This window comes from Alligator mississippiensis, chromosome 13 (genome assembly GCF_030867095.1).
Source record: "Alligator mississippiensis isolate rAllMis1 chromosome 13, rAllMis1, whole genome shotgun sequence".
NCBI classification, from domain to species: domain Eukaryota; kingdom Metazoa; phylum Chordata; order Crocodylia; family Alligatoridae; genus Alligator; species Alligator mississippiensis.
In genome coordinates this window covers 21857538-21875690 of record NC_081836.1, presented here as the reverse complement: position 1 = coordinate 21875690, position 18153 = coordinate 21857538, and the positions used below count along the sequence as shown (strand labels likewise).

At 48.2% G+C, this 18153-nt stretch overlaps 1 protein-coding gene across 1 annotated transcript; it reads left to right on the top strand.

Moving 5' to 3' along the window:
- Positions 1-643: 643 nt before the first annotated feature.
- LOC102559610 (hemoglobin subunit alpha-1) lies at positions 644-18135 on the top strand. Its single transcript, XM_059716552.1, has 4 exons — positions 644-1213; positions 3010-3127; positions 12157-12379; positions 17842-18135. The coding sequence occupies exons 2-4, from the start codon at positions 3030-3032 to the stop codon at positions 17983-17985; spliced, it is 465 nt and encodes a 154-aa protein (XP_059572535.1). The 5' UTR covers positions 644-1213; positions 3010-3029; the 3' UTR covers positions 17986-18135.
- Positions 18136-18153: the final 18 nt, after the last annotated feature.

Here is an 18153-nt window from a genome sequence, read left to right as displayed (position 1 = left end):
GACTCCTGCCACTAAGAGAGGGCTTGGTGAACAGTTTGAAAGGGGAACAAGTGGCAAGCCCTCTTTCCCCCAAAATTCCTGCCCAAAGGCATTTCTGCAGTAGTGTTATCTGGATTGAGGGTATTCATCACTGTATCTTCCTTTCCCCCAACTCCTCGTGCACCTGGTGTTTCCCTGTTGAAGCCTCATTATTTCTTGGATCTTTGTCTGAATGTTTCTCCTTTTGTTTTAATCACCCCCTTACTCTAACTGATCATTTCACTCTGGTTGCTTCTTCCCCTCTATCCTGTCCCTCTCCTTCTCACTCATTTCCCACCTTCTTCCCCTTTCTCTGTCTTTTCCCCATACCCTTCCCCAGTCACTTCCCTGCCCCTTTTCTCTTCCCTCTCTGACCTCCTCTCTCCATATTTTCCCCTTCTGACCTCTTTTCTTTCTCTTTATCTCCAGACTCTCATTCTGTTTTAGACCCTTACCCTCTCCCTACTTTCTTCTCTTCCTTCAATCGTTGCTACTCCCTCTTTTTCCTTTAACACTTCTTTTCCTCTTCCCCTCCCTTCCCTCTTTCCCTCCACCACCCTTCCCTCCTGCCTCCATACCTTTCCCACCCTAACAGTTGGTTACCCCCAAGTTCCACAGATGGAAACTTCCAGAGTCTGGCAGCAACCTCCATTTCCAGGCAGTCCCTGTCAGTTGGAGGTGCCAATAGTGTGGATTAAGGCTGGGTAAATCACTCTAGTCTGGGACTAGGATGGTGGATAGGGAGCAACCCAGCCTAGACCTAGGCCCCCAGCTCCACAGTCTAAGCAGGCCAGTGACTCTTACCCCTTGTTTCCTGAACCTGAAATGTTATGTCCTGCTTTGGCCGGGCTGGTGAAGGACTGGGCTTGGCATTGTGTCCTCATGGCTGGTCAACTGGGTCTAGGACTGCTCTGCTATACCAGGTTGCTCAAGGAGGGTCTGGACATCATCAACCTTTCCCCCTTCAAGTTGAAGCCCCAATATCAGTATTGTTCCCTGCTGTGTGCAGAGAACAAGAGCTAAGCTATGGCCCCAGCCTCCCTCTGTAGGGGCCAATCTGGGTGGAGCTAGGGGTCACACACCCAGCAATGCCAACTGTCACAAAGCCATTGCAAGACTCAGGATTTCAAAGTCAAAATAACTTCAGCTCGCTATCTCTCAATCCAACCCTCATATCTCTGGATTTTCGCAGCTGGTAAGTGGAGGGAAAGGGGCAGGGGAATAGGTAAGGGGTGGGGGTGAGATCAAGGTCCCTGTGGTGAGGGAGGGAGTGGGGCAGGAGCAGGGGTAAATAGGGCCCCAGGGCCAGGTGGGTCATCCAGAGATCTGTGGGGGATGGGCACAGCTCCCCAGAGCAGCACACATCCCCAGGAGATGCATGGGGGCACATGCCACCCACAGGGCAGAGACGGGCTGCCCGCTGCAGGTTGGGGCTTTGTGCCCCACTGCCTTGCCCCAGGAGCTCAGCCTCATGATGCCATTGCTGCCTGCCATGCCCTTCCCCCCGCATCTCTGTACAATGTGCCCTGGCCCCAGGGCACCGTTCACCCCTGTCCCTGCTCATGCCCCACTTCCTCCTTCACCACAGGGACCTTGATTTCCCCCCACTCCTCTTCTTTCCCCCCACCCCTTTCCCTCCACTTACCAGTTGGGTGTTGTCTGGTTCTGTCAGTGTCTCTGGGTGTGTCTCTGTCTACGCCTCACTTCCAAGCCACAGCTTGCCCAGCCCTACTGCTTCTTCTCACTCCTGACCCACAGTACCCTGCATCCTGCAAGGGTGTGTGGGGACCCTCCCTCCCTGGGCTCCCTGAGGGACCACACACACCCCCACAATCCCCACAAATGACCCCCCTTCACAAATAATGCCCCCCCCCCCCCCCAGCATACACACTCTTCAAAAATAGCATCTTATAATTTACATGCCACTCTCTTGATTTTTAAAGCATTTGTTTCATGATTTTTGGCATGGTAGGGTTGGCAATACTGCACACCTCCAGCACAAGCACTGAACCACAAAGGCCTAATCTCTTCTCCTCAGCTGGGGTTTCACCTCAGTATTTCTCCAGTAACTTAATTTTCATGGGGTCACTCCTTACATATCAGGGTAGAGAGCACATTCTGCCCTACAATCTCACTATCACTGGAGTCAATCAGAATTCCCAACATTTTGAATGGGTCCAGGAACTGACTGCAATTGCAGCTGGCTTTTAAGGCCTGGTCCTGGTTTTATAAATTCCTGAAATGACTTAACACAGACTAAACACATTTTCTAAAGTTATTTTTAATACAATTTCCCTTCTATCTCTCGTTTACTTGGTAACTTCAGTAACTTCACTTAAAGATAGAGTGGTACACAAGTTTAGTGTCTAATGTCAGTCAGGCTCATGAAAGCCCCTTGATGGGAATTCCAGCTTCCTGCTGGCATGCTGAAAAGCTCACATTTGAGTTCCCTTTCAGCTGCTTCTAGTGTGGCCTAATAGGACAGAAGCTTGGTATAGAACAGAAGAGCACTTCTAACTCATGTTGTACTACCTACAATGCTCTCTGCCCATGCAGAATGTTAATTATTTTGGCTGAAGAAAATCCAGCAATAGAAAGGCCATTATAGTGAAATATCATCCAAAATGTACATCTAAGAATATTTTCTATTACAGAGGGGTTTGGGTTTGAAAAGAACAGATTTTGCCCTTCTTTTAAAATTCAGAAGTGACCAGGGAGAGTCCTGGTTGGGAAATAGCTCATTTATACTTCCTTATTTGTGTTTTCACCTCTACTTTCTCTTCTGAAGTAAATCCAATATCTGCCTCTTCTTAAGTGGCAAAGTACAGAATGAAAGTAAGTTTTCCCAGCCATGTGTAAACACCAAGATGCCCCTCCTGCTCAAGGTATGGTTTTACTCAGAGTACTTACATCTAAAATACTTGACTTCCTTGAAGAGCAAGGGCTGCAACTTGTAACATAATAGTCTGTCTGCTCCCATCACTTCCACAGGGAAATACCTGGCCATCACTATGGCTTTGTTAACTGAGGCTGATAAGAAGAATATCCGATGTACCTGGGCAAAGTTATTTGAGAATCCAGAAGAGCATGGAAAATCAATTGTGATTAAGTAAGTCATTACATTCAAAAGCTTTGTTCTTATCTATCATTTGTGTCATTTTAATACAAACCCTTGTGTGAAATCTGATATAAAATAGTTTTCTTCTGTGTTTATCTGAAATATATCTTTTATAATCATTTTTTTCTAAGCATAACTGCTGCATACATATTCTTTTTAGTGACCTTAATTGCCTCTGAAATAAGTTATATTCACTATGTGCTTGTTTTTTTTTTTTATTTTTATTTATTTATTTATTTATTTATTTATTGGTTTTCCTTCACTGGAAGCTTTCAAACCTTCCCTTTTTTCTGAAATCTCCTACTCCAAATTTCTACTGCTTCTAGAGTGCAGCCTGTGGGCATTACCCCCTGTTGGGATCGAAAGTTCTGTTTTTCTCTCAAAGTTCTACTAGCCTGCAGAGAACAATTTGGTTTCAAGTAATATGAGCTTCAGGTTCACCTCAAATTCCAGAACCAGAGATTGTAAGTTAAAACTTTTAAGTAAAGGGTGGAAAGGCCGGGTGGACAATGATACCAGGTAGCCTGCTTGCCTGTTTGGAATGAATTTAAATAAGACAAAAAGCATGTTCACTTGCTTTGCCTTTCCCTTCAATGTCTATCCAGGCAGACTCCTGACTGCTGCCTAGCCACATAGCTCTGCCCCAGGCAGCTCCTTCATCACTTGATGCCACCACCCAGACTGGGGATGAGCCCCCATGTCTCCTGCTAGCCTGAGCCTGCTCCAGCTCAAATTACTGTAGTCTTGGGTACATGTGTAGATGCTGCACCTGGGAGCAGTTTACTCCAGCTCAAACAGTTTTGGAGTTTATTACTTCACCTTAATTTCACCCACTGGGTACATCCAGGAGAGTGAGTACATGCCTGTTGTGGCATTTCAAATCAGTTTGGAGATGCCACAAGATGAACGCTGGGAATGAAAAAAATGTTCCCTGCACTGCATATTTGCAGTACAGACTCTAATTTTGATACCAAGAAATCCCACTATCAAGAAAAAAAACACACTGAAAAAAAAGTGGTGCTGCACATGCTCCTGGAGCATGCCCTGAAGCAACCAGAGGCTGGGTCCTCCAAAGAGATGCTCTGGCACCCAGCCAGAGCATCTTTATGCCTACCCTATTCCCCTACCTCCTTCCCCTGCTGCTGGGGCAAATAGGAGCGGGCAAGGCTGCAGCAGTGTCTTGGATCCAGGCTCTGTCTCTGGTAAACAGAGATGTGAGGGTAGGGGGACTGTGGGGGTGGGGGAACTGCTCAGGAGGGTAGGTCCCCTGACCATCCTCTGGCATGGTGCACAGCCTCCCACACAGCACCAGCATCAGCCATTGGGGCATTCAGTGCCTGCTACTGGCAGAGACCCCCCATGGCACGATGCAGCCCCAGCTGCCTAGGACCCAGTGCTGCCTGTGCCACATGGTGTGAGCCCAGCTCGGCCCAGGAGTGTGCGCCTTTGGGTAGGACTGGACCACTCTTGTTGTCACCCAGGGCCCCCAGCACTGCACACAAGACCCACATGCCCTCAGGCTGGGCCAGGTCCTGCCTCCAAGTGCCCTGCACACTGTGAGGCAGGGCCAGCTCCATGGAGGCAGGACCCAGCCCGACCCAAGAACATGCAGCTCCTGCATGCATTGCCAGGGGCCCTGGGTGGCTTGGTCCTACCTGAAGGTGCATGCCCCTAGTCAGGCCGGGCTGGGCCCAAACAATGTGGCATAGCCGGTGCCAAGTTCCAGGAGGCCAGGGTTGCACCATGCCACAGGGGGGCTCTGTCAGTAGTGGGTCCTGAGCACCCTGATGCCTACTGCTGATGTAGGGCAGGGCGGCTGTGCACCATGCAGAGGGCAGCAGGGAACTTACCCCTCCTGAGCAGTCTCCACCACCCACACAGCCCCCCCCCCTCACAGCCCCCACCACCCAGTCCTCCCACACCCCCACCCCCAAACCCCTGCACAAGCCCCATACCTGGTACAAACCCTATACCTACCCACAAACCCCTCAATTCCCCCCCAAACCCCACACCCCCCCCAAACCCCACATATCTTACACCCTGTGTGCCTAGCCCCTGGACAGGACAGGATGGGACCTGCTGGCAGAAGCCATGGCTGCAGGGGAAACTCCAATACTGCAGCCCTGCCCCATGACCCCACCAGTGCAGGGACATGCAGCCCCATCCTGGGGGTACTCCTGTTCCCAGGAACTATTTGGGTGTGTGATGCACTGGGGGGAGGGAGGGAGGTGGAAGCAGGGGTATGTGCGAGAGAGAACAAGATGGGGGTGGGGGAGCACTTCTGGTAAGAGAGGCCACCAGAACCCAGCTTAGAACCCCCCTGTCCCACTAAAGCAGCCTGTGCAGGGGGAGGCCAGCTTGGAAGGGAAGGGGCTTGCCTAGTCCACTCCCTGAGCTCCAGTTAAGGGCTTCCCAGGAACAGCATGGGGATCACTGGGGCCTGTGCCCAGGCCCCGGGAGCAGAATAGCAAGGACTGGCACCTCTCAGAACTACAAAGCAGCAGGTGGGACAGCTGCAGCTGAACTCATGTCCTGGTGCTGGGACAGAGTTGCTGCCACAAGGGAACTAGTGGGGGCAGGCAGGGGCTGTGGGTTGGGAGTGAGGGGTAAGGGCAGGGGCAGGACACCAGCATATCAGTGTTACTCAGTGCCCCACATCTTGGTGAGTGAAGGGGGCAGGGGCAGCTCTGATTTTTCTGTGATAAAACAACCAAAAGCAAACACCAAAGTGTATAGATATTTAGAATTCATTTATTATGATGATAGGGGCACTAGTAGGCTTCCAAATTGCTTTAAATTTGTAAATATATCGATAAAACACGAGAGAATTGGGAGGTTTTATCAGAGAATTTGCCATTTTTAAACAGGAAGCACCAGAATCTTTGCTGGTGAGGTAAATGGCAAGACCCAGGCAGAGAAGCCTACTCTTGGCCAGCACCAGGGACCCAGCTAGAGTGCAGATGAGTTGGCTGACTGGACCAATTGGATTCAAGAGGACGCTGACAGTTTAAAGTAGGCCACCGCAATGAGCACTTCTTCTGGACAATAGCTGCCCTGGTGGCAGAGAAGGGGCACCAGAAGACATAACAGCAGTGTCGCCCAAAGGCCAACTGTGCAGATATGGTCCACTAGCAACTGGCCTTGAAGTGCAGAAGGCTCTGCTGCAGTGCCCATACCACAGGCCAGGTGGCTGTGCAATCCCCACCTGGGTCTGGCAGGTGCACAGCCATGTGGCCACAGGTCTAAGGGGGTAGATGTTGTCACAGGTGGCAGCAGGTGAGAGCCAGGCAATAGCCACCACTGCCAGACTGCTGCCATGGGTAGAGGGTGCAGGGACCGTTCTAGGTTAGGGCTGCTTCAGCAGTTCAGCTGGCAGAAGAGGCTAGTGTCCCCAAATACCAACTGGCCCGGCCTCAGAAGCTCCTGAGGGCAAGTAACCCATAGCTGCTCACCAGGGCAGCTTTTTTATACTGTTGGGTAGGGCTGTGCAAAGCTTCAGGTGCCAATTCAACTCAGGGGAGATTTGGCCTAATTTAGCAGCCAACTCTCCAAATCAAATCAGGAGATCAATAAAAAGGTCTGAATTGATTCAAAGCTATCTGAATCAATTCAGAAGATTTGGAGAGCTTCAGAGATCCAGGCAGTCCCTGCTCACTGCTGCAGGGAGCTGGACCTAGATGCTATGCTGGTGGGGGAGGGGTAAGTGGAGGGGGGGCTAGGGGAGGGGACCATGGGGGGACCCCTACCAGAACCCATCCCCTGCCTGCTCCCCCAGCCCCTCTGAGAGTCTCCTGACCCCTGCCTGCTCTCCTAGCCCCCTCACCATGGCTGCCCTACCCAGCCCCAGCTCCTGGCTCTCTTTAAGAGAAAAAGAGCCCCACACTCACCAGCTGGGGGACAGAGTATCACCCCCCCCCCCAACCTGGCAGGAGCCAGTGAGGCTGGGGCTTTTTAAAAAACAAACAAACAAACCTGGGAGCTGGGGCCAGGAGGGGCAGCTATGGGGGGCAGGGGGCCTGGGAGAGCAGGCAGGGGGTCAGGAGGCTCATGGCAGAGCCCCCCATGTTGTGTGGGGCAGTGGAGTGCAGCAGGGACCCCTCCTCCCAAATCTGGCAGCAGCTGATGATTCTGGGGCTTTTTGGGGGGGTTTTTAAGAGCCAGGAGCTGGGCCTAGGCATGGCAGCCACTGACAAGACTGGCAGAGCAGGTGGGGGATGGGACCTGTCTGATTCAGAGATTCAGCCAGTTTGGCAGCAGCTGAACCTCCAAATCAGATTTGGCTGAATCGATTTGGGACAGTGATTCAAATCACCAAATCAAATCGCTGTCCCCTGAATTGCCCGAATCCAAAGTCAATACTAGCCACGTCACACAGGCCTACTGCTGGGGACAGCTTAGGCCGGGCCAGCTCCTGCTACAAATCCAGGAGGAGCTGGGCAGGGTCAGTTTGCTCCAAGTGACACAATTTGCTCCACACCAAAGTGCATGTTCAGGCAGGGTCACAAATCTCCAGTGCAAATTTATGCTGCTCCTATTTGTACTACTGAAAGTGCATATGCGGATGTGCCCATAGGGAGATCCTGGCTGCTTCTGCAGACAGAGCAATGGGGAGGAGGCAGGGCAAGAGGGGGAGGGGCAGCTGTGCTATGCATGCAGCATGAATAGCTCAGCCCCCTCTTGTTGCACTCCCCTACTCCCAGGAGTAGGGGCAGGGAGGAGAAACCAGTGAGGAAGGGGGAGCTTGGAGCCCCTGGCCACCACAGCATTAGAAGCAGAGGTAGGGTTACCATATTTCCAGTATCAAAAAAAGAGGACACTTGTAGGGGGGGCTGGGGAAAGGGGTATACCATTGTGGGGGTGGGACAGTGATATGCCCATACCCTGCCTCTGCCCCTCACTCCTAAGCCATAGGTCCCCCACCCCTGCTGCTGCCTCTCACTCCTGACCCACTGTACCCCACCCCCCCAGGCCTGCCAGTGACTCCCGATTCACAGCCCCCTACTTGTGCCCCGAACTCCCAATCTGGAGCTCCCTGCCCCCCAGCCCACATACACACAGAGGTGAGCGTGCACACACACACACACACACACACACACACACACACACACACACACACTTTCTCCCTGTGTGTCTCTTACTTGTGAGCAGTTGCAGGGCCCATGTGCAGAGCACATGATCCCCCAAAAGCCAGTCACCTTCCCCCACTGCTCCCAGCCCCAAGCAGCCAAGCCAGGCAGAGGAAAAGCCTTGACATTTGCTTGCATTTTAAAAACCCACCCAGACAGGAGAACAGGGGGCTAAAGAAGAGGACATGTCCAGTAAAGCTTGGACATATGGCAATCCTAACTGAGGGGAGTAGTGGCTGAACAGGAGCCCATGGACTGCCTATTAGCCCCTTGCAGGCCGTATGCAGTCCACTAGTTGGACAGTCCCACTTTCAGTTTCATTAGGTAAGTGGCAGAACCAGTTCTTACTATATTTCTCGTATACAATGCCCACCCAAATTTTCAGCAGCTGGTTTTTGAGTTAAAGGTGCCCATTGTATTTGAGAAAATGTGGTATATCTAATGCTGGTCCCACAATGCAGTTTCATTCATAGCTTGCAGCATCAGATCAAAGCAGAATCTTCCAAACATAACTTTTCAAAAGCAAACTGGAATTTTTGAAATCAGAGACACACTGAAAGTAAGTCCAGGTTGGATCTTTTCTTGCCTGATAATGGTAGTACAGTGTATGAATTCATATAGTTTATTTATTCACCTCTATAATGTAGCCTTTATAAAGTGCTGGTAATGCTAGTTACTAGAGGAAAAAGCAAATCAGGGCCAGTGGTAGAGGCAATGTCTTTATTAGACCAGCTAGATTTTTGCAAAAAACAAAAAAATCTTTAACTGCAAGCTTTGGGGCACAAACACCCATTGGCAACACATAGGAAGTGCATGCGGGTGCACATGCACCCCCTGAGATTGGCCATGGAAGTGCCAGCTGCAAAACTGGAAGTGCTGGCAGAAGCGCACTTCTGATTTCACCAGTTTCACCGCTGGTGGCTCTGCGCTCGGTGACTGGCCACTGGAGGACCCCCCACATCTGTTGATGTGGGGGAGGAGTCTCCCTGCAGCCAATCGCAATCTGGCACCAGTCACCCATGCAAACACCCTACATCAGTCATCACAGAAAAGATGGTAAAAGTTCTTGTGGGTAGAAATGAAAGTTCATATTTCATAGGATTTCACAGAGGAGTCAATAGATGGCGTACTCCTCTGGGCAGGCAGTTCTTATCTGGTAAGGTGTCCCTCAGCTCTCTTGTGAGGCTCTGCAATAATGCAAATTACCTTGAACAAAGGCAGGAGGCAGAATCTCAGATTTCAGGTGGTCAAAGTTGCTTCTTCCTTGTGAAATTATGCAGGTGTTACCCCCCCCCCCACAAATCTGTCAGTGCACCCCTACTAATTGCTATAGCAACAAGTAGAATGGAGAGACATGCCTGCAGTCATTTGAATATGCCAGTTAAGGAACTTTCATGACTGTACCCTCTAAGCCATGGTTTCTGAACAGTAGTGAAAAGGCACAGTTTGACAGAGGATCAAAAAACACCACACCAAAAAACCCCCAACAAAACAACACCACCACCACCACAAATTGAGCAAAACTGGAAAGAAAGCCAGAAGTCCAAACCCAGCTTCCCTTGAGGAATTAAGGATAGATGAACACTCCCAGAAGACCACATGCCTTTTATGTGGAGGTCAGAACCATACAGGCAACAGTGACTAGTGGGATAAAACCCAACAGTCATTAAACAGTTATACTAAATGGAGTTGAAACCCTCAGACTGCTTATTTCCCTCCAAAAGCCTCTGCCAGCAAAGTGGGACCAAAGGCCAATGGTGGCTGAAAAGGCTGGATCTTCCTTACCTGCCACAGACTGTAACCCAGTCAGCACTCAGCTGGGAGACTCAAACAAAAACAAAAACAAAACAAAAACAAAAAAACAACCAAATGCTGCACAAAGTAATATTCATAGATTTTAGGGTCGGAAGGGACCTCAATAGATCATCAAGTCCAACCCCCTGCATAAGCAGGAAGGAGTGCTGGGTCTAGATGACCCCAGCTAGATACTCATCTAACCTCCTCTTGAAGACCCCCAGGGTAGGGGAGAGCACCACCTCCCTTGGGAGCCCGTTCCAGACCTTGGCCACTCGAACTGTGAAGAAGTTCTTCCTAATGTCCAATCTAAATCTGCTCTCTGCTAGCTTGTGGCCATTGTTTCTTGTAACCCCCGGGGGCGCCTTGGTGAATAAATCCTCACCAATTCCCTTCTGTGCCCCTGTGATGAACTTATAGGCAGCCACAAGGTCGCCTCTCAACCTTCTCTTGCAGAGGCTGAAAAGGTTGAGTTTCTCTAGTCTCTCCTCGTAGGGCTTGGTCTGCAGGCCCTTGACCATACGAGTTGCCCTTCTCTGGACCCTCTCCAGGTTATCCGTATCCTTCTTGAAGTGTGGCACCCAGAACTGCACGCAGTACTCCAACTGTAGTCTGACCAGCGCCCTATAGAGGGGAAGTATCACCTCCTTGGACCTATTCGTCATGCATCTGCTGATGCGCGATAAAGTGCCATTGGCTTTTCTGATGGCTTCGTCACACTGCCGGCTCATGTTCATCTTGGAGTCCACTAGGACTCCAAGATCCCTTTCCACCTCTGTGCCACCCAGCAGGTCATTCCCTAGGCTGTAGGTGTGCTGGACATTCTTCCTCCCTAGGTGCAGCACTTTGCATTTCTCCTTGTTGAACTGCATCCTGTTGTTTTCTGCCCACTTGTCCAACCTGTCCAGGTCTGCCTGCAGCTGTTCCCTGCCCTCCAGCGTGTCCACTTCTCCCCATAGCTTTGTGTCATCTGTAAACTTGGACAGAGTACATTCGACTCCCTCGTCCAAGTCACTGATGAAGACATTAAAGAGTAATCGGTCCAAGGACCGAGCCCTGCAGGACCCCACTGCCCACACCCTTCCAGGTCGAGACTGACCCTTCCACCACGACTCTCTGGGTGCGACCCTCTAGCCAATTCGCCACCCACCGGACCGTGCAGTCATCCACATCACAACCTCTTAACTTGTTCACCAGTATGGGGTGGGATACCGTATCGAAGGCCTTCCTGAAGTCTAAGTATACGACATCCACCCCTCCTCCTGTGTCCAGGCATTTCGTAACCTGGTCATAGAAAGAGACTAGATTGGTCAGGCACGATCTGCCCGCCACAAACCCGTGCTGGCATAAAGTGCTGATGGAGAACCCATTCTTCATAAGAAAAGTAAAATTAGGACCCTGACCATTCCTGTGCCACTGTTTACAATAGTAGGAAGATTGACCACTGTATCTTGGCCAAGCTTCTGCCGAGGTAGCTCGATTCCATCCACTGAAATCTTACCTGTTGTTTACACTGGAGAAAATATCTATGCTTATTGTGTTGTTTTTCCTTGAGAACTTAGATGCAGGGGAGGAGGATAATATCTTTGTGCAGAAGGGGTGGTATACTGCATGGCCACATACTTCCCTGGTTCTAGCCATGCAAACAAGCAAAAAGCTGGTCCTACTACTTGGATCTTAGAGTCATTACTGCACAATCTCATACAGCACAAGACTAATAAGACTAGTAAGTAAATGGCGTCCATCCAGCATGACCACTGAGGCCAAGATAAGATATTCCCGAGTCCTGATGCTGTCTATTGGGACTGCATGACCGTCTATTTTTGGAAGGCTTGCTGCTAATCCCATCTTTCTTTCAAGAAAGAAGGGTCTGCGATGAAAGAGGGAAGAGAATGTTATTGAATAGTGCCACTTTAACAGAAATGGAGTGGGCCACTTTCCAAAATCCATATTACATTAAGTGGATTAGTATATTATTTTGCTGGTGCAATTATTGCCTATACTTTTGCATATGTATCTCATTGTCTTCCTTACAGCAAGCACTGGGTGTGTTTTGTTAATTTGTGAATTTCAATCACTATTAGTGTCTTCCCAATAAAGGCTCTTCACAGATTATCCCGAGACAAAAAAATACTTCAAGACCATCCCAACTGAAGGCAACCTGCAGGCAAATCCACTGGTGCGTTTTCATGGGAGGAGAGTCATGGTTGCCGTAAACCAGGTGGTTGAAAATCTAGACAATTGGAAGCAAGCCTGCAGAATTCTGGACCGTCTGGCAGATAAACACAGGACTTCACACAATGTTGAAGTTGAGAATTTTCAGGTACTGGAGCATACAAACATTGGGGCATCATCATTTCATTAGACTGTACAGTTGTTCTGATAGGAGGAACAGAACAGTATCTCAGGGAAATAGTTATACATGTTCATGTCTTGTGACATGCCTGTCAAGGAGCCAGAGGTTAACAGACCCACATATCAAAAGCTTTATAAATAAAAGAACCCATGGCATTCAGGCCAGAGAGCTCTACTGATAGAATTTAATATAAAAGCACTCACATAAATCTGTTATTTAGATCACATTAATTTTGGGAGGCCCAAACCACAATTACAGTCTCATTTATATAGGCTATACCCAGACCCATAGTAAAACATAGTCCATACCCAACAGAGCTTACATGGATAGACAAAAGAAGAATTACCCCATTTTAGAAATAAGGAATTGAGGCATTAAGTGATTTAACAAATCACACAGGCAGAGTGAAAATTAATGGTGGGGCTCAGCTCACCCGAGCCCCTCCTAAGATTTGAAAATAATAACCTGGGGGGAGGTCTCCAATCGGATTGCTCATTCACACAGGTGGACTTGTTAATCAATTTACCAGTTACATTCCCCCCCCCCCACAGCCAAGTATCAAAGTATAATTTGAACCCTGCACACGGGTAGCCTGTGGCAGAACTGGGAACTGAGGGCATTTATAGACGTGCTCTGGAAGTGGGGGATGGGTGCTTTAATTAGAGTGGCTCCAAGAGCTACTCTAAGTAAAGTGCTCAGAGCATCATGCATCCCCATGCTGAAAAATGGCAGCAGGGGCACTTTAAAGCTTGCCAAAAGAGCTTTAGTTAAAGTGCCTCTGCCACAATTTTTCAGGGCAAAGATGCTGATACACTGGAATCTGAAGTTGATTAAATAGAGTCTGCTCTGATATGCTGTAATTACAGCACGTCAGAGCAGCCTCCCTGGACGTGTATAGGCACCCTGAGATTACCTGAGTGCCAGCCTAGTGTCTTAATTTATGAAATATCAAGTCCAGTGGGCTTAGATCCTAACACTGTCACTTTAACTAAACACTGGCTCCAGAAGCATAAATAAGAAGGATAGATATATGGGAAGGGATTGATCTGGGGGATGCCTAGTGAGTCTTTCCTGCAGGGAGGAATGTCATTGATTGATAAGGTTGATGAGGGATTAAACAACTCTGTTACATTCTATAGCATCAAATGTAAGTTACTTGTCTTCACACCTTGCCCATCATCTCATTTAGCATCAAAATGTCAGCTGCCACCTCCAGTCAACACAAGATATCAGTCTATCACCCACTGTTAGATCTTCTGGCAAGCACCTTTGGGCTTTCTTCCATGTACCTCCATTATGCCTGGGAGGAACTTTTATAAACATCCACAAAAGTCTCAGGAGGCACTAGTCACCAATAGGCTATTGATATGCTGCAATTATTCCCAATCAAGCTAACTAAGGCCATCTCCCTGTCTTTGTACTCCTCCATCTCTGGATCCATCTCCTGCCCCTTGTCTGTAAACTTTGTGGCAGAGATTGTCTCTTACCTCGGATTAGATAGCACATGGCAAAGCAGGGTCCTGATTTATGACTACAGCTCCCAGGCACCACAGTAATGTGAAAAACAGCAATGTCATGGACAGTGGAGTGAGTGGGGGAGAAGGCAGACAAGAGGCAGGGTTAGTGGATGAAGAAAACAATGGCTATAGGGAGGACTGTGCATAGAAAACATCCACACTGCAGCTTTTCCCTGCTTCACCATGTCAGTGCTGGGCTTTGGCTTTGCTTTTCTGAATGCATCAATGACGCATTAGGAAATCAGCTCAGCAAACCTGACATCTCAGCAGCAAATCCCTCTCTCTCACCCTCCTGAACCAATTCATTCACAGGTAATTCACTGTATCTGCAGTGTGGTTCCACTGGACCCTCTGAGCTTTGGGGCCTGACATGGCACTAAAAAAAAAAAAAAAAAAAAAGCGCCAGGAGGCTATAACTAGGGCTATGCAAAATTTTGCCAGGTGTTTCGTTTTGACATGTTTCAAGCTCAAAACAGTGAAATCAAAATGAAATGAAGGTCTTCAAAACAGCCTTGAAATGAAATGAGGGCAGTCAAAAATGTTTTGAGTTTCAAAACTGGGCTTGCTTGCAGGGAAACAAAGTAAGGAGAGGGAGGGGGAAGAACTGCTCTGATATTTACTGCGCAGCTGACCAGTGACTGTGAGCCTTCCCTGAGGTCCCTTCCAATCCTAGTGCTCTGCAGGAGGGACAGAAAAATAGCTGTGGCTTAACACACACAGTCACATGTCACAAGTTTTGCTTGTCTGCAGCTTGAGGTACAGTTTCCCAGAAATCCCTCCACCCATCTCCTTGAAACTTGACAGGCTTTGTGGCCTCAGCAGGGGCTACCCTCCCTGCTGTTTGATTTTTTTTTTTTTTTTTTTTGGAATCAAGCATGAAAGGACAAAAAGTTATAGGCAGTTTTGTGCTTCCCCATTATAGCCTATGGGCAAAATGTCAAAACAATGTTGACACAGTGAAAGAGTTTTGATGAAACAAAACGGAACAATGGTTGCAAAACTAAACAAAACTCAAAACGAAACACTGTCCCCTTGAAAAGGCAAGAGGGAAGTCAAAACAATAGTGCTGTTTTGCACAGCCCTAGCTGTAATCAGTGCATGGGGACAGACAGTCTGCCCCAGGCTCCCTGTTTGGTCATTCTCAAATCACAGCTCCTGGTGTAGAACTGGGAAAAGAATGTCAAGCCAGTGGCTGGAGAGTGTTGTGTTCCGATTGTCCTCATTAGGGAGGCAGCTGGTGCATGTTAGAGCAGGGACTAGGAATTTGAAATCAACTGTTGATTCTCAGTTTCTCCATCTTTTGTCCTTTTGGAGGCTACTCAAGGTGACCATGTGAAATAAGAGAGTCACCCTTTGCCAGTTGCCTTTGTTTGCACGCTCCTTACCTGTTGAACTTGGATCACCCACAGCTCAACAGAAACATGGATTTGCTCATCCACCTGTAATATAGCTGACTGGGAAGGGAAACACTGCAAGTACAGAGGTGGTCTTCCCAGCCACACTGGGGAAGATCATTCTCCTGGCACAGGGATAGTACCTGCCAAGTTAATGTATAGTAAACCTCCCACTTAACTGCTGGAGTGGGAAGGTTTTGGCTTTAAGCCCACTTTATGGAAATGGGAGACTCCTCCCTGGCTTGCCTCTGGGGTCTTACAGCTGAGGAAGACTCACGGGCATCTGAATCCCAAGCCTCTGGGCTTGGGCCTGTAAGTAGGATGCCCGCCAAGGGCTTCGGATGTTTCCAAAGCCTTAGATGGGGGTGGAGGACATTTACCAGTAATAGGGCCACTTACGGTTCTGGACTGACTCTTGGATTTGGAATTTATTGACTAATTTGGCTTGGAATATGGAAAAATTAAAAAACCAAAAACAAACCTGTAATATAGCTGAAGGCACTGGTAAACAGCTGCAAAAAGCACAATCTTCTTAGAGCATCCCTGGCTCATACCAGAGCTGCTTCAGGGACTGCTGGGATCAGTGGGAAGCTGCAGAAGTAGCAGCATCCCTGCTGTCAGAAGTCACCAGGGACTCATTTTCACTTTATAACCAAAAGTGTTTCCTGACACCCTTAAGGGCCCCAGGACAGGACCCCTGACTGAAACCATCTCTCTTGCTCTCAGAACTGGTTTTTACAGGACTTTTTTTTTTTTTTTTTTTTGAATTAATTCTCTGTTCACCTTCATTTGAAGAGTGAGAGCAACAATAAAGCAAAGGACAGGTTTCTCTCCTGACTAGTTTGAAAAAAATTCACACCCTATTTTACGTGAGGTACACACCTTTCTCTCAGAGTTACCTCTGTTCAGATTTACATAATGAATCTTGCAACAGGGTGATTTAATTAAAACTCTAACTCCTGGATTCCTAGAATTACATGGAAATCACAGTTTTTTTAAAACTGAAGACCTTTCAAAAATTGTAACACCTGTCATGCCTTATTTATCAGATGCTGTCCCTGGAAGAAAGTCTTGTGGGGGAGCAGGACTGTACCTAGACTTCTGGCAGCCCCAGGAGATTTTTAGCATCAGGCCCCCCTTCTCCGGAGATAATGATAATAATAATAATAATAATTTTTAAAATACCAGTTTTAGGCCTCTTTTCTGTCTGGGCAGCAACCCGGTTTGCCTATGCCTGTGTCTGCCCTGTGGGGGAGGCAGATCTTCCAGGTGACAGGACCCCAGATGGGACATCCTGGTTCACTGCTGTGACTATTGACAGGAAGGCTGGAAGGCATAGGCACTCTGCAGCCAGTCATCAGCTACTTCGGCTGACTTCTTTTGGATCTTCCTTCACTTGGTGGGAAGGGGGGGGAAGTTCTGCAAGAGCAGCACTCTCACAGGACAGGGAAAGGAAGGGAGTAGTCAGAGAGAGAGAGAGAGAGAGAGAGAGCACGCGCGTGCGATCTGCTTTTGAGCACTTTTCCCCAGAACAGTTTTGGTGACAGATCAACAGGCCATTCATCAAGGCATTTGCTGTGGTCTCCAAATAAGTTATCTAGCTCACAAGAATACTTTCTGCCTCCCCCTTTGTCCTTTCTTTTATTCTCTGATACCCCTTCTCTCTTACCTCACAATCCTCTTTGAAATCATTCTTTAAAATTTCTCTGCCTTGATGCCTATAGAAAAATTGGCAATAGTTATGTCACAGGTGTGCTGAGTCCAGTATCCATCATACTGACCAGTGCCGTTTTGTTACTTTAGTTTCCCTGGCTGCATCTATCCATTGTCGCTGGGCTCATTTACCTTGTAAACTATCTAGAGTGGGGACTGTCTCTGTAGTCTATGTTTGTACAGCACTTAGGTCAGTAAGGACCTAATCTGCGATTAGAACTCCTAAGCACAATAGCAATACACATAATATGTTTATAGAAGTATGAGCAGGAAATAAAATGGTTTTCTAGCTTTTTATAGCAAGGGCTAGGATGTAGACATCTCTTCTCTCACATGGACTGCAAGGTTGATGAAACCTCCCATTTCTAAGCATGCAATATCCTTATAACAGCCACAGGAAATGCTTACATGGAGAAAGGAAGGGACTCAGAAGTACTGGAGTCAATGATCCTAGGATCACGATAACACCCAACTGCTTGGCTTCCTTATATCTAAGCCAGTGTCCACAAGAACTGCTAATGCATGTATTTGATGTTGTTAACTAAAGAGAGGGGCGAGAGAAGTAAATGCTAGAGATTAGAAGAAAAGGAGCACCCAACTGCCTGCCCTTCAACCCCCTTTCTGTTTCATCACGGGATGTGTGATGACAGACAGCCATCCACCAGTTCCGTCAGTGCCTCAGGGTTATCAAGCTATGCTTAGAGGTTTGCTGTAAATGGGCATCTTCCAAGCTGAGAATTTTTTTAACCTAAGTTTAATGCAATGCTGGGTTTGTGTCTCATCTTTCCCCGTTTTCCTTTGACAGTATATATTTCAGGTGATGGAGTGTGTACTCAGAAATGTCTTGGGAAATGAGTTCAATAGCAGGGTCTCCACCTCCTGGAAGAAGCTATTCACTTTACTCTTTGAGCAAATAGAGGAAACGTATGGGAGCTCTTCCCAGTCCTGAAGTGTCCACAGTAACTCCACTGTGATGGAAGCAGGGAGGCAGATTTTTGTTATTGTTTCTGCTGGTATAAATGTAAGGAGATACCTGTAAAATAGATAGAATAAAATGGAGCTTTGGGGTATGAGGCTGAACAAAACTCCTTGGTCAGTGCTTGTTTTCAGAACACAG

What these genes read in the sequence shown, in the direction of transcription:
- LOC102559610 (XM_059716552.1), top strand. Translation starts at nt 3,030, where the DNA reads ATGGCTTTGTTAACTGAGGCTGATAAGAAGAATATCCGATGTACCTGG. An exon ending in GGAAAATCAATTGTGATTAA is followed by an intron (nt 3,128 to 12,156) that starts GTAAGTCATTAC and finishes TTCCCAATAAAG; the next exon opens with GCTCTTCACAGATTATCCCG. An exon ending in TTGAAGTTGAGAATTTTCAG is followed by an intron (nt 12,380 to 17,841) that starts GTACTGGAGCAT and finishes TTCCTTTGACAG; the next exon opens with TATATATTTCAGGTGATGGA.